This window comes from Pelobates fuscus, chromosome 1, assembly GCF_036172605.1.
Source record: "Pelobates fuscus isolate aPelFus1 chromosome 1, aPelFus1.pri, whole genome shotgun sequence".
Classification (NCBI taxonomy): domain Eukaryota; kingdom Metazoa; phylum Chordata; class Amphibia; order Anura; family Pelobatidae; genus Pelobates; species Pelobates fuscus.
This window is the reverse complement of record NC_086317.1, coordinates 296,661,062-296,677,266: the sequence shown is the minus strand read 5'-3', so window position 1 is coordinate 296,677,266 and position 16,205 is coordinate 296,661,062. Positions and strand designations below refer to the sequence as shown.

Below are 16,205 nucleotides of genomic sequence, written 5' to 3'. Positions count from 1 at the left end.
CACCCCTCATCACGACAATTGTATATGTTGGGGACATTAGTACATAGTGTTGTTGCTCATAATAATAGAAGGAACAAAATAACCAATACATCCAATGAAAAGGATTGTAACACGGAATTATCTTCAAAATTATGACTGCAGCCAAATAATTTAATATTTAATTAATATTAGTTTGATTGTGAAATGTACCAACTAAAAAAGAGGTCTGACATTTGGCTTACATTCAAAATAACCTGAATTACAGGGTTAAAATTACGTAATAAATGAAGAGTAGCCGGTTTAAAAGTAATGACAGCATATGAAATACAATGACAACCCTATTGGTAAAGACATGATCACAAGCCGTAGCTCAGAAGAAGGGATAGGCAGATATGATTCAGAACTGAACTGCTTGAGCAAAACATGCATGTCATTTTTAGATAAGGCAAACCGTTTTAAACAGTTTGAAGCCAAAGATAATGCACAGAGTTGAATAATCTGGATTAAGAAGCTCAAATCCTTAAATCACTTAGAAAAAAGTAATTTGGTTTGATTAGTCATCTTACAATCTAGTTTCAATAGAATCATAGGTTTATGTTTAAAGAAAGCCAAAAGAATGCCATCAACCTACTAGGTCTGTTGACAATTACCACACATGGTAACGGTGTCCTTTAATGTTATGTAACTAATTTTGAGACAATAATTTGGTTAATCGCCAAACAATATGAGATCATTTCACAATACTAGGTGTATGTTCCCAAATTCAAAGCTGATCTTAAATCAACCTAACTTCACAAAAAATCAGTCTAAAATAATTCCTTTAATTCAGTAATGACAATACACAACTACTACACAACACTTTAATGTGTTGCTTACGCAAGCACAAAATAGTAGCTGGACCAAATAAATAGGGAAGCTCTGTTACCCTTTATTGTAAAGGCCACATTCTTGGTTAATGTGTTATCTCTCAGTGTAAGAGTCTGTCAAATAGTATATGTGAAAGTGTGCCTAAAATTGTCCATAGGTCTGTAAGACTAGGTTTGAGTGTCTGAATTTGTCTGTAAAGAATTAATGTATGAATGACTAAAAGAGTTTCAGCAAGTGTCAAAAACAGGGTTTCTGAGAGTGTGTGTATTTGTTGTTGTGTGTATGTGCTTTTAAATGTGTCTGTGAGAGTGCTTGTAAGAATGCATGATTGTGTTTGTAAATATTCATGTACCCATTAGAAGGTGTCTGAATTTGTACATTTGTATGTATAAGAATAAGTCTTTGAGAATGTAAGGGAATCTTAGTGAGTCTGTGTGCCTGCAAATGTTAGTCCATCATTATTGATTACCAACATTTAATAAATAATTATATTTATAGTATGATATAAACAGTCATGGTTTCACACACATTTGCAGATGATCTAAAATTCATTGTAGCTGTCTTTCTCTCTTTTTTTTTTTTATGCGTTCAAAGAGGCACTGTCACCTCCCCCCATCCAAATGACTATTTCATAAAGATACAATCTCTATGAAATACTCTCATTAAATGTGTTGGGGTTTCTGTGAAATTCCAACACAGTCAAGAGATATATTAAAACATATTAGGGACTACTTTGCTTTAGTAGTTTTCCTCCACTTGACAAGCTTAACAGAAAGGCGGGGGGGTACATTTTGTCAAGTCTTGTCAAGCTCCTAGCTTTCACTCCATAGATCTCAATAGTGTAACCTCGATCATGTGGAAGACTCTAACGCTGACGTGGGCTCCTGACAGCAGGAAGAGCTTGGCAGCTTTTGCGAGGGACAGTCTCAGGTAAGTAGAACTCACCTTCTGCTTTTCCCATGGAATATAATGCAAAGACAATAATTGATGGTGACAGAGCCACTTTAAATTTTATTACTAAAGAACAATAATGGGTATCTAGGCACTGGGGAAAACAATATTATTATGTTGAAAACTGCTATCAACAGCAAATTTATACATATAAACCATTAGAGTAATAGTTTGCAGTTCTAATACTATAGTTTTAGTGTATATATAGCTGGTAATTAAATATATTGATATTTGATTCTTGTCCTGCATTCTATAACATGTGGAGCACAATGTTTGACTTGTATATGACAGCAATGGAGACAATTGGCCATTGAGTTTACTTATCTATAAAATACAATCAATAATGCACTCTGTTGAAAGAGATGAATGTTCTGGTCTGTGATTGTTAAAAGCAATATATGTTTATAAGTAAAGGAAAATAAATCAGTATAATCAATAACATAAATACAGAGCTAAGTAGTTATTACATGAACATTTATTGGCACTGTGACATGAGTTTAACTGGCAGGTAATCTGCTAAAATAACAATGTCTGTTTTAGCACATTTGTGCTGTATATTAAACAGTGTAGTCATTTTAAACATGTTTGTGGGGGTTTTTTAGCACATATTTTTAATGTCCCACAGCCAGACCGGGCTATGTACCCCAGTGCCAGGGTCAACGTCCCAGAACGGGAGCAACAGAGCCACTGGTCCCACAAAGAGTCCCGGGGCAAAGCACCAGCCTGTTTGTCATGAGTGCCAGCGCCAGGGGCATTTTGTGAGAGACTGTCCTTCCCGGCCCATGGTCCTAATCGCCCAGTTCCACCGGTCCAAATGGTGGGAAAGTGGGGTCCTGAGGAATATGTTGGGACAGCAGAAGAAGCGGGTGGACCAGTACCATGATTGTTCGGACTGGCCCACCTGGTTCCTAGGAGTGACGCCGGTGCTGACCACACAGGAGCCCAGAGATGACCTAAGCTGCCACCACCACCAGCGAAAGCTGGTAAATGGCAACCTTCAGAAATACTGCGTGACACCGGGGCTTTCTTGACTATTGTTAAGCCTCATTTGTTGGGAGGTGTCCCGCGATTGCCCCAACCCCAAGTGATTGCTGTTGCTGGCGGAGGGCGACTTGCTATTTCTATGGCCTGTGTGGCTGGACTGGGGTGCAGGCTGTGGATACAGGGAGATGGGAGTGTTGCGAGGCCTTCCTGTGGATATATTATTGGGGAACGACATGGTTCCAATAGAGAGCTACTTCGTCCAGGTCATAACCTGGGCTCAAGAGGCTAAAGCAAAGAACTTTTTCCCAGACTACGTACCCCCTTTAGCCACAGCTACTCAGCCACTTCACCAGCGACCAAGAAGAAGCAGAAAGCGCCCCACCCCAATCGTTCCGGCATCGCTACCACAGGGCGGCACTGGCACTGTGAGGATGGACCAAGGGTGCCGACAGCCGCCATCCGAGACAATGATTCACTGGTAGTGAACCTTTTCACTCAACCCACCATACACAAAGGTGGCACTCCCACTCTGGCAAAGGATCTGGTCAAACCGAACCCCCGTGATCTGACTAAGACTGCGTGGACTGACCCTGCTGGACCCTAGATTAGCTGGGATGAGGGACAGGGTAGAGACAGGAGAGGTAGGACCACAGGGAGAGAGGATCTTTTGGGTGGGAGGACTGCTGTACAGGGAGAGTAATGTAAAGGAGGCGGGGCAGGAATGGAAAGTGACCCGTCAACTTGTTGTCTCTTCTTACTGCCAAACCCAGCTGATGACCCTGGCCCATGAGGTCCCTCTGGTGGGCCACTTGAGAATCAGTAATAATGCCAAGTGGATGATCAGGGGAACGAGCATCCAGTAGTTTTTATCAGCTATGCGGCCATAGAGAAAGAGTTCCTTGCTGTAGTCTGGGCTCTCAAGAAACCTATATTCATGGAAGGGAGTGCACGGTGGTAACAGACCACAATCCCCTGTGCTAGCTAAACCGAGTGGCAGCTGACAATGGGCGGCTGCTGAGGTGGAGCTTGGCACTTCAGCAGTACAATTTTACCATCCAATATCGCAAAGACCAGTCACATGGTAATGCTGATGGACTGTGTAGGAGAATAGAGGGGTAGCCCTATCCTCCTGCAGCCTGTGACCAGGGCACAAGGCCGGCGCGTCCATAAGGTGGCTGCATTAGGGCACCTGAGCGGGGGTGGGAGGAGAAGGTGGCTGCAAAAATCCAAATCCCCAGCCATCGGCCAGGGATTCAGATTTTTCTACAGGCACAGCCTACCTTGCCCTTGCTTGAAGATGTCAGGAGGAGGGTGCAACTTTCACCATCCCCAGAGTCCCCTGCAGTCTGATGCTGACGCACCTGGCTTCCGCCCACGTATGGGCCAATTTGCTGCAGATACAGGGAGGTACGGGAGAGAGCTAGAACAGCCTGCATAGTAAGTAATATTCAGTGTTACACTAACATTCTAGCCTACTGCAAAATCATTGCTGTATGCAATGCTACTTAGAAAAGCATGGTTATGCTGACATTTTTGCTTACTTTTACACTGATTATCTGCAAGAACATATTGTGTTGTCACATAATGACAGTGATGGACATATAGGAATGTTGGGTGTCTCATTAAATCTTTGATTTGTTTCCTTGCAGACTCCAGTGACAGTGAATGTTAGTTCAGGCAGCCCAGTCAGTCCACTGAGTCATTTTGCGCAGCCCTATTCTCCAAATACCTCTCACCTCCCTCGCTTAATTCCAATGCAGTCATCATGCAGCATGGCAGAATGTCAGGTATGGTTCTCAAAATGTGCTAGTTCTATGGATAATATTATATGGATTAATAGCTCTGTGAGCTAGTTAGCAGGTGTTCTATACACTATGTAGTATCGTATAATAGTTTTGCAAAGGTGTGTTATGTAACCGGCCGGTAATGAGAAATTAACAAAGTCCACGCAATCACAATTAAAATATAAAAGAAATGGTTAAAAACACCCACAATTAAAAAGGAAGGCTAGAAGCAAATACATACTCACTTGGATTCCAAATACACTGAATTAAGTGCAATTAATATAGAAATACTCTAACAATAATAAGCATTCAAAATGAGTTTATTTAAAAATAAATCTGAATATGTCAAACTTAAGGATAGCCCTAGATTTAATTTCAATAGGTGCTGCATTCCCTAAGGTGGTTACCTAATAAAGAGATAATAACTGGATAGTGTTCTCTTTCGTAATAGTTTTGTTTTTTTTAAAGTTAAAAACACTCAAATTATCAAAATAAATACAGGCATATTCAGGGATAAACAACCAGTGGTGTCCTCAGAGTTCTCCAAACAGCCCTTGTCACACCTCCCTACTTGTCACTTGCAAAGCCTTCCTAAGCACTTTATGTAAAGAGAAATCTAATGTTTAACCTTCCATTATCGTACATTCTGGAGAGAACCACTAAGGGACATGGAGGGGAGAGGAACAGTAAGAGATAGATGGGGACACCTAAGGGACAGGGAGGGGAGAGCACTAGTAAGGGACATGGAGGGGAGGCAAGAGGAACACTAAGGGACGTGGAGGGGAGAGTGACATAGAGGGGGGCCTGAGTGGGGAGACAGACACACATGGGGACATGAGGGGATAAAAAGACACAGAAATGAGGCTGGGGATGTAAGAGACACACAGAAGGGCCTGGGAGTGGAAAAACAAAGGGACTGGGGGTGGAAGAGGGGCTGGTGAAGAGGAAAAAGAGACACAGAGGGGCTGGGGGGAGACAGATACATAGGGACATACACAAGAAGGTGTAAGACACACAATGGGGAAAAATAGGGCATAAGATACACAAACAGGGGTCAGACATTCAAAAGAGGCACACAGATGAAGATGCTTTTTTTTGGGTGGGGGGCCGCCAAAATAACCTTCGCCTGTGTACCCAAAAATCCTTGCACCGGCCCAGCCTAGGTAGTAGGGTCTCAGCCTGGCAGCAGGACTTTCTTTGGGGAGGAGAAATGTTACAAAAAGACTTTAAAGTGCAACATGGCACAATATGCGGAGCTTTACCCCACGCTGAGATACCTGCCTGGCCGAACTAGGTATGCTTTTGTTTTCCAGGTGGACTTGCAGATGGGCAAGGGAAATGTAGTTTGTATATACTGATGTGAAGTGAAATTAAAGGCAGTTTGTACCAAGAAAAAAGCTGGTTGTTTCTTTCCTTGCTGTAACTGCTTTAATGTGGATAAAGAGACTCCAAGCCCAGGTATAGTGATCAGCTGTGTAAGTTAAGTGAAGTATCCATGGACAATATTAGGGCTTTATTGTCACACTAATAATTAACTTGAAATGTAAAATCAAGTTACCAGTAGTCTATCTATACCCGTTGTTGGGAAGCAATGCATTACAATATAAAGATTCAGTTATTCATCTATTTCTAACAAAAGTTAAAATGATTACCGTAATTGTTTAGATTATTATTATACCACATAATGGGTTCTCCATTGACTAAGGGGTCTATCTAACAGACAATTATTTGTCATTTCTCATATAATCCCTATCTTTTAGCCTGTAAGGAAGGCATTAAAAAGTTAATGAACTGAACTGATTTTTCAAGGGGTCCTTGTATTGTACTAGGCTTTTACTTCTGATGACATTTCGGTCACTCTTAATGAACTAGAGCAACTAGGCAACGAGGGGAATATTTTTAACTCTCTGGATAGTTCACTTGCAATAAGCTTGAGTCAGAAGTCAGGATAATTAAATTCAAACCCATTTCTATGTTAATGACTTATGAAATAAAATTGAACTTCAAACATATTTCTGAATTCCTATAGCAAGATAACAAAACATTATGAATTACATTCACAAGAAGCTAAGCTATTAAATACTGAGTTGTACAGATAGACCATTTTACACCAAAAAACTGTTTTCTTAGCATAGAGAAGCTAAAAGAGGTGCCAACTGAAAAATAGCAAAACAGGTCATATAGGTGAATGAATGTAGTCTGTTTTTTTATTCATTTATGGAAATAGATCTTGTATTAAATATGAAAATGAGTGATTTATTTAGTTACTTTCAGCTGTGTAACCTTTTACGCCATTCGAATGCAGTGCATTGAAACTGGTGGATAGCTTTATGAATAAATAAAGGAATTGGAATTTATTTCAAGTCACTGAGTTTCTTCAAACTTGAGATGTTTTTTTATTCAGCAGTATTTTCACACAGAAGAAACATTTTACCACTTAAAATAGGATTCCAAATGATATATTTTGTTATTCTGCTATAGAAATGGTGCGGTTTTGTAGCCTTTAAATGGAGGTATTAGGGTATAGTATAAACATTAGCCCTTTCAGAAGCCATTTGCACTATAACTCTCTTCGGGAAGAATATGAACTATGGAAAGGATTCAAAAATGGAGGTTATTTGAGTCTTAAAATTACTGTTGTAAAAATTTAAGTTTACATCATGACAGGAGGCTCATATTTTGAATTATCCTTCTTTACTAAACTCCACAGCAGCAAAGAACTTTAACATAGAAACAAGGCAAGTAATCAGAAAACAGTTCGGCACATATATAGAGTGGAGTGACTTAGGCACCTCCTCTTTCTATGCTTTTCCACAGTATCACGTCAGAGCTTTTACTTTCATTTTATGTTACTCACTGTTGAATGGGTAAGGCAGTGGCTGAGTGACAGGCAGCCGAGGGTTTAGTCAATAGAGTATATTCCAAACATGGTCTTGTCAAAAGTGGGTTACCTCAGGGGTCTGTACTTGAACCCATTCTCTTTAATATTTTTATTAGTGATATTGCAGAAGGTCTTGACTGTACGGTATGTCTTTTTGCTGATGATGCTAAGATATGTAACAGGGTTGATATTCCAGGAGGGATAAGCCAAATGGCAAATGATTTAGGTAAACTAGAAAAATGGTCAGAGTTGTGGCAGCTGACATTTAATGTGGATAAGTGCAAAATAATGCATCTTGGACGTAAAAACCCTGGGGCAGAGTACAGAATATTTGATGGAAAGGCATATAGGGGTAATTATTTCAGATGACTTAAAGGTAGACAGACAATGTAATAGAGCAGCAGGAAATGCTAGCAGAATGCTTGATTGTATAGGGAGAGGTATTAGCAGTAGAAAGAGGGAAGTGCTCATGCCGTTGTACAGAACACTGGTGAGACCTCACTTGGAGTATTGTACGCAGTACTGGAGACCGTATCTCCAGAAGGATATTGATACTTTAGAGAGAGTTCAGAGACTAAACTGGCTCATGGGTTGCAGGATAAAATTTTACAAGAAAAGGTTAAAGAAACTTAACATGTATAGCTTGGAGGAAAGACGAGACAGGGGGGATATGATAGAAACATTTAAATATATAAAGGGAAACAACACAGTAAAGGAGGAAACTATATTTAAAATAAGAAAAACTACCACAACATTAGAGGGGCAAAAGTTTAAAAATAATTTCAGGAAGTATTACTTTACTGAGAGGATAGTAAATGCATAGAATGGCCTTCAAGCTGAAGTGGGAGAGGTTAACACAGTGAAGAAGTTTAAGCATGCGTGGGATAGGCATAAGGCTATCCTAGCTATAAGATAAGGCCAGGGACTTATGAAAGTATTTAGAAAATTGGGCAGGCTAGATGGGCCGAATGGTTCTTATCTGCCGTCACATTCTATGTTTCTATGTTACAGTATCTCACAAAAGTGAGTAAACTCACATTTTTGTGAATATTTTATTATATATTTTAATGTGACAACACTGAAGAAATGACACTCTGCTACAATATAAAGTAGTAAGTGTATAGTCTGTATAACATTATAAATTTGCTGTCCCCTCAAAACAACTCAACACACAGCCATTGATGTTTAAACTGTTGGCAACAAAAGTGAGTTCACCCCTAAGTGGAAATGTCCAAATTAGCCATTTTCCGTCCCTGGTGTTATGTGACTTGCTAGTGTTACAAGGTCTCAGGTGTGTTAAATTTGGTGTTATCGCTCTCACACTCTCTCATATTGGTCACTGTAAGTTCAACATGACATCTCATGGCACAGAACTCTGAGAATCTGATAAAAAATAATTGTTGCTCTACATAAAGATGGCCTAGAGACTATAAGAAGATTGCCAAGACCCTGAAACTGAGCTGCAGCACGGTGGGCAAGACCATACAGCGGTTTCACAGGATAGGTCCCACACAGAACAGGCCTCTCCATGATCGACCAAAGTAGTTGAGTGCACATGTTCAGCGTCATATCCAGAAGTTGCCTTTGGGAAATAGATGTATAAGTGCTGCCAGCATGGCTGCAGAGGTTGAAGGGGTGGGGGGTCAGCCTGTCAGTGCTCAGACCATATGCCGCACACTGCATCAAATTGGTATGCATTGCTGTCGTCCCAGAGGGAAGCTCTCCTAACGATGATGCACAAGAAAGCCCGCAAACAATTTGCTGAAGACAAGCAGACTAAGGACATGGATTACTGGAACCATATCCTGTGGTCCGATGAGACCAAGATAAACTCATTTGGTTCAGATGGTGTCAAGCATGTGTGGTGGCATCCATGTGAAGAGTACAAAGGCAAGTGTGTCTTGCATATAGTCAAGCATGGTGGTGGGAGTGTAATGGTCTGGGCCTGCATGAGTGCTGCCGACACTGGGGAGCTACAGTTCATTGAGGGAACCATGAATGCCAACATGTACTGTGACATACTGAAGCAGAGCATGAGCCCCTCCCTTCAGAGACTGGGCTGCAGGGCAGTATTCCATCATGATAACAACCCCAAACACACCTTCATGACGACCACTGCCTTGCTAAAGAAGCTGCAGGTAAAGGTGATGGACTGGACACATGGTCCAGCATCTGTGGGGCATCCTCAAATGGAAGGTGGATGAGCGCAAGGTTTCATCCACCAGCTCCGTGTTCCCACCGAAGGATGCCTTTGTATGATCAAGAAGTCCCACTGATGAAGGTCGTTCAGTTGGAACTCCCTTGGTGGCTCTGGAATATGCAAGCCTGGAATGGTTGGGCAATCTTTGGACCCTGATCACATTTCATACTAGAGTTGGATGCCAGCCTGTGGAGCTGGCGTGTGTATAGCGCAGAAAATTGCACAGAAGAACATTGGTCAGAACACATTGGAGTGGTCAGAGAGTTCTTTGCACATCTATTGTCTGTAACCGATGGGGAGTGCATTCACAATCCATAGCTTGGAATGGGAGAGATTGAATTGTTGCACCCACCTAGGATGGACGTGTCAACAATGAGGTATATCAATCGCCTGGGCAGTGCTTGCTCTCAATAGCTGACAGACATCATGAAGGAAATATACAAATAATGTCTGTCTCGCAACATTTTCCTGAGACAAATCTCACCGCAAATTGGTTCTCCAGGCAACAGAGGGACGCCAAAAATTGGAAACTGGAGATGACAGTGTTTTCACTCAGCTCCATGAGCATTGGAACATTTTCCCTCAGTCTGTTTCTCTCCTGGCTCACATCCCTCTCCGGCGGTCTTCAGCTGGCTCCCAAATCTGGAATGCATGGCTGTGGATGCTTTTCTCCAAGACTGGCCACCTCGCGGGGCATATGCATTTTCCCCTTTGCCATTTTGGTTAGAATGATCCATCATCTTCGCAGTCATCGAGTGACAGGGTGGCCACTCAGGAAGAGCAAGCCTTGGTTCCTGGATCTTGTGGATCTATAGTGCAAAGACCTTCTCCTCCTTCAGGATGTTCAAGATTTTGTGATGGATGGCTCATCCTTTGATCCTGGTTACATCTTGTGGCATGGACACTTTCAGTGGATCTTGGCACATACCTACATTATTGGCGACTGCTAAGGACCTCTTATGGGACTCATGGTCACCAGCCACTAGACACTGCTATCTGTCGCATGGGATTCCTGGTTGTGCTGCTTGTGTGGTGAGGGATCACAATCTGTTTACTGACCCTGTTACTATGTCTTGCATCTTTTTTTCTTTGGGAAGTTCCTTTAGATCAATTAACTATTTCGGCTGCCCACGTTCTAGTTCAGGTTACGGTTGGTAAGGACCCACTAGTACGTTGTATGTTGTGTGATATTCATTTATGTCACCTTCCAGGCACCAGGCTAGCTTGTGGCATGTTGATGAGGTTTTGTGCTTTTTGCTGGCTGGCCCCCACCCACCGCTCAGTGGTGGGGGCCAGGCGAGAGGACCTTAGGTCCCCCCCCTCATTCTAATTTAGGGCTCCCATCCACCACTCAGGGGTGGGGGTTAGGGGGAGGACATTAGGTCCCCACCTCTATTCTAATTTAGGGCCCCATCCACCGCTCAGGGGTGGGGACTGGGGGGGGCAATAGGCCCAGGTTAGAAGTCCCCACTCGCGTGGCACAGGTGGAGGCTTAGAGGGGGATGTGTTTTTTTGTTTTGTTTTTTACAGTGAGCAGCTATAGGCGGTATAGCGTGTAGGGGCATAATTTACTAATACTAAGTAATCTTTACTTAGTATTAGTAAATTTGGCTGAAAGACCAATTCAGATCTTTCAGCCTTTAGTAGATAGCTTCCTAATACCGTGGGAATTAGGGAGTTATCTACTTATTCATTCCTGTCATTACATTGACTGGCTGAGTAACTTACATTTTATATGAATGTACGTTACTTGATTGTTGCAAATGCTTACAGCTGAATCCTGGCTATGTTTGTATACTTTTTATTTAAACTTGTATACAGTGTAACATTCTTCTTCTTCCACTGGGTAAGTATATTAGTACTTAAGCAATACTGTGCTTCGGAACTTCGGAACTTTGGTAATTTCTGAACTTCGGGACCTCGACAATTCGGCACTTCGGCTATTTGGACATTCGGAAGTACCCGAATGTCCGAAATTCCCCAAATTGGTCCGAATTCATATTCGGACCGAAACGAATTGCACATGTCTAATGTAAAATACCCACCTCTTGTCATTGCTAAAATTAAGATGATAAGTACACTAAACCTAGCATAATCTTCAATTGTGACTTCTTTCTTTGTGTGTGTATGGATGGATATTCTGAAATAACTAGAGTACTGGAGCATGCAGTTTTTTTATCAGACTAGTAATTCATTTTAAAAGACAAGCATCTCAGGTCTGATGCAATACCAATCAATATGATGGAAGTTAACATTTGTAACATATGACACAGTAAAGGTATCAGTGCAATACTGCAATAAAAAGATAATCATCTCTCCATGGCAGGATAATAGTTCATTTAAAGCCTAAGCAGTGCTTCTGTCCAAATAGCTATGTTTAACATAGCATGCTGTTGCCAAGGGAATCTACAGAATGCATGTAGGAAATGTAAAATTGGGACATTGCTAGTTGTGTTTATTTGCATATTTTACCATTCTAGGAATCACTGAATATTAGAATTAGAACATTGAATTTGCATATTAAAATGTGCATATGTTTAATGTGAAAGGGTTTAAAAATGCAGTTTTATGATAACACGTATATTTTTGTTAAGATGAGGTTGGGGTCCACTTATGATTGACTATAGTATTGACAGAGGCCACAAAAAACTGCAGTTCTGTTACAGTTTAAATTAAATTGTTATCACAAGCACATACTTTAAACAATAGTTAGTATTTCTATGACATAGCATTTAAAAAAAAAAAAAAAAAAATGTTCACCCAAATAAAGATTGTATCTTGATGGATACCACATTTTCTCACTTAGTAATAACTTACTGGCATCGTTGGGTCTACTTCCACTGAGAAATGCTCAGGGTTACTATTGACAACATCAAGCTCTAAAGTCTCCTCTGTTGGATTATGTAATGGAATAATAAGGCGAGCCCATCTGGAGAGAAAAAAATACATATAAATAAACTTCAAGATATAACTCTATCCTTTTGCTGTCCTTAAATTCACACCCGTATTTTTCAAGAAGTCACAAACCCACATTCTTCTAGACTGTAAACACTTATAATTATGAACCGCATTCCCTTTTTCCCAGGTAGAGACATTCAGTCTCTTCACAGGGAAATAGCCAATCAGAGGCAATGATGAGCAATTTACCCATGAAGAGACTAAAAGGGCTCCTTCCATGCAGGTGCATGCAGCACACTGATCTGAGGTCTGGATGCTAGTCTGAGCTATGCTTGGGTAGAGCGCATCGTTCCACTTCCATTAGCTCAGGGTAAATAAAGGAAGCAGGAGGAATCCCTCCCCCCCCCCCATGGTGTTTTTTTTTTTGACAGCCAGAAACATGTTTCATTAAATTATTTATAAAAGTGCTGATTTGTAAGAGAAATCTGCATTTTTATAAACTGTCATTATTATGGGATAATCCTCACCCATAAAGCACTTCAGCAAGCTGAAGGGCATTATAGGTGTGGAGTGGTCCTTTAAAGGAGCCTTAGGTCTAACCCTCACCATAATCAAAATGTTTTAAAAATCATGTAATATAAAAGATACTTAATGCTGAAGCACACGTTCGAAAGCAATCCCATCTCGGGCATTCAGTATTGTGGTTTATGAAGTATTTAGATTTTTCCAGAATTTTCTGAGAGAGACAGAGTGCATAATTTAAAAGTACGGCATGGAGGTCTTTAACTAGAAAACAAGTGGCATCTGTACTGGGTTACAAAACACAACTGACCTTTCAATCTATATACCAGACTTGATAAACGTCTGGTGGACAGACTGTAATATTGATTGAGTTGTGTACAATAGACATATTTGAATTTTCAGTTAGACATCTACAAGTATTTCATGCTTGTGCACTCCTTGTGAACAGTCTTTATGTACAGTATTCATTCTGTGAATTATTTGCAGATTTAGAGGGCATAATTATCTATCTATCTATCTATCTATCTATCTCCAGCTGATGTATATAATGTAATTGATATATGTACATATTCACAAATTATATACACTGGTCAAAAAAATAAAGGGAAAAATTAAAGTGGAAAAACACACTACAGGCTGATCCAACTTTGATGTAATGTCCTTAAAGCAAGTCAAAATGAGGCTCAGTAGTGTGTGTGGCCTCCATGTGCCTGTATAACCTCCCTACAACGCCTGTGCATGCTCCTGATGAGGTGGCGGATGGTCTCCTGAGGGATCTCCTCCCAGACCTGGACTAAAGCATCTGCCAACTCCTGGACAGTCTGTGGTGCAACGTGACATTGGTGGATGGAGCGAGACATGATGTCCCAGATGTGCTCAATTGGATTGGTCTGGGGAACGGGCAGGCCAGTCCATAGCATCAATGCCTTCGTCTTGCAGGAACTGCTGACACACTCCAGCCACATGAGGTCTGGCATTGTCTTGCATTAGGAGGAACCCACGGCCAACCGCACCAGCATATGGTCTCACAAGGGGTCTGAGGATCTCATCTCGGTACCTAATGGCAGCCAGGCTACCTCTGGCGAGCACATGGAGGGCTGTGTGGCCCCCCAAAGAAATGCCACCCCACACCATTACTGACCCACTGCCTAACCGGTCATGCTGGAGGATGTTGCAGGCAGCAGAATGTTCTCCACTGCGTCTCCAGACTCTGTCACGTCTGTCACATGTGCTCAGTGTGAACCTGCTTTCATCTGTGAAGAGCAAAAGGCACCAGTGGCGAATTTGCCAATCTTGGTGTTCTCTGGCAAATGCCAAACGTCCTGCATGGTGTTGGGCTGTAAGCACAAACCCCACCTGTGGACGTCGGGCCCTCATACCACCCTCATGGAGTCTGTTTCTGACTGTTTGAGCAGACACATGCACATTTGTGGCCTGCTGGAGGTCATTTTGCTCTGGCAGTGCTCCTCCTGTTCCTCCTTGCACAAAGGCGGAGGTAGCGGTCCTGCTGCTGGGTTGTTGCCCTGCTACGGCCTCCTCCACATCTCCTGATGTACTGGCCTGTCTCCTGGTAGCGCCTCCATGCTCTAGACACTACGCTGACAGACACAGCAAACCTTCTTGCCACAGCTCGCATTGATGTGCCATCCTGAATGAGCTGTACTACCTGAGCCACTTGTGTGAGTTGTAGACTCCGTCTCATGCTACCACTAGATTAAAAGCACCGCCAGCATTCAAAAGTGACCAAAATATCAGCCAGGAAGCATAGGAACTGAGAAGTGGTCTGTGGTCACCACCTGCAGAACCACTCCTTTATTGGGGGTGTCTTGCTAATTGCCTATAATTTCCACCTGTTGTCTATCCCATTTGTTACATTGTTACATTGTGGTGTTTAAGAGCTCCCTTTGTTTTTTTTTTAGCAGTATATATATATATATATAAAATATGAAAATATATGGGGGGCGGAGCCAACTACCGAACCGAGCAGATGCACTTCAGAAGGCTCTGTGCCATAACAGGCAAAATAGCTGACTTTTTGGTGGAAATTGGGCACTTACCGACCCACAACTTACCCTGCACATCGCAGACATCAAGATGGGCAGGAAAAACAAAAAACCCAGGGCAGACAAAGCTCCTGCAAGCCATGACATCGGCGAACTCCTGCGGAACTCTCAGAAAGCCGCATGGGAGAAAATGGCGCTGGGGGAAGAAGGATTTTCGGACTCCTCTGACGACGGCTATACCAACACGGGAGAGGGATCTTCCCTGAACAGACCTGTGGGGCGAACGACCAAACCGTCTCCGCCGGGTGATCCCGTCACTGTAGACCTCCTAAAGAGTATGTTTGCCGAACTTAGGCAGAACCTGGCTAAGGACATAGCCTGCTTTAAGGACGCCATTGCGGGCGCAACCACGAGGCTTGACCTTCTCGAGACCACAACAAATACTCAGGACACCCGACTAAGCACCTTGGAACAAAAGGTCTCTGACCTCCAAAAGCAACAACTCAGCACCGCTGAAAAAGTGGAAGCCCTAGAGGATAACAGGAGGAAACATAATCTTAAGGTTAGAGGGGTGTCTGAAACCGTTGGATTGTCTGACCTCCCACACTACATTACGCGCCTACTGGCTACACTGCTACAGCCTAAGCAGGCCAAAAACATAAAACTGGACGGACTTTTTCGTTTACCGAAACCCACAGCAGCACCACCCACGGCCACCGCGGACCTTATAGTACGGTTCCAATCTCTGCAGGACAAGGCTACTCTGCTGGCAGCGGCCCGGGGGAAAACCCTGTTTATATTTGAGGACTCCCAAATCTCCTTGTTCCCTGATTTAACGAGGAACACTCTCTCATGGCGCAAATCGCTCCAACCCCAACTGCAAAATTTGCGCACCAAGAATATCCCCTATCGATGGGGGGGACCTAGGCTAATCACCATAACATATCAAGGGACTACGCATCGGGCAAGGAGCTCGCAAGAACTAAGCACTCTTTTGGGCCAGCTGGGCCTCTCAGCTACAAAGGAAGCGACCTCGACCAATCTGTCTCACCTGGATCCTTCCACAGTAGCTGAGTTCATCCCGCGGCCACAACGACGACAACAACTACTGGATAAGGCTGCTGGACTGACCTAAG

The 16,205-nt window shown here is 42.5% G+C and overlaps 1 protein-coding gene across 1 annotated transcript in view; it reads right to left on the bottom strand.

Moving 5' to 3' along the window:
- The window catches only part of CFAP47 (cilia and flagella associated protein 47), a 356,049-nt gene that overhangs the window by 83,743 nt on the left and 256,101 nt on the right, over positions 1-16,205 (bottom strand). The window contains exon 55 of the mRNA XM_063457869.1: positions 12,464-12,575. Coding sequence (XP_063313939.1) covers positions 12,464-12,575 — 112 coding nt within the window. The remainder of the gene's footprint in view (positions 1-12,463; positions 12,576-16,205) is intronic.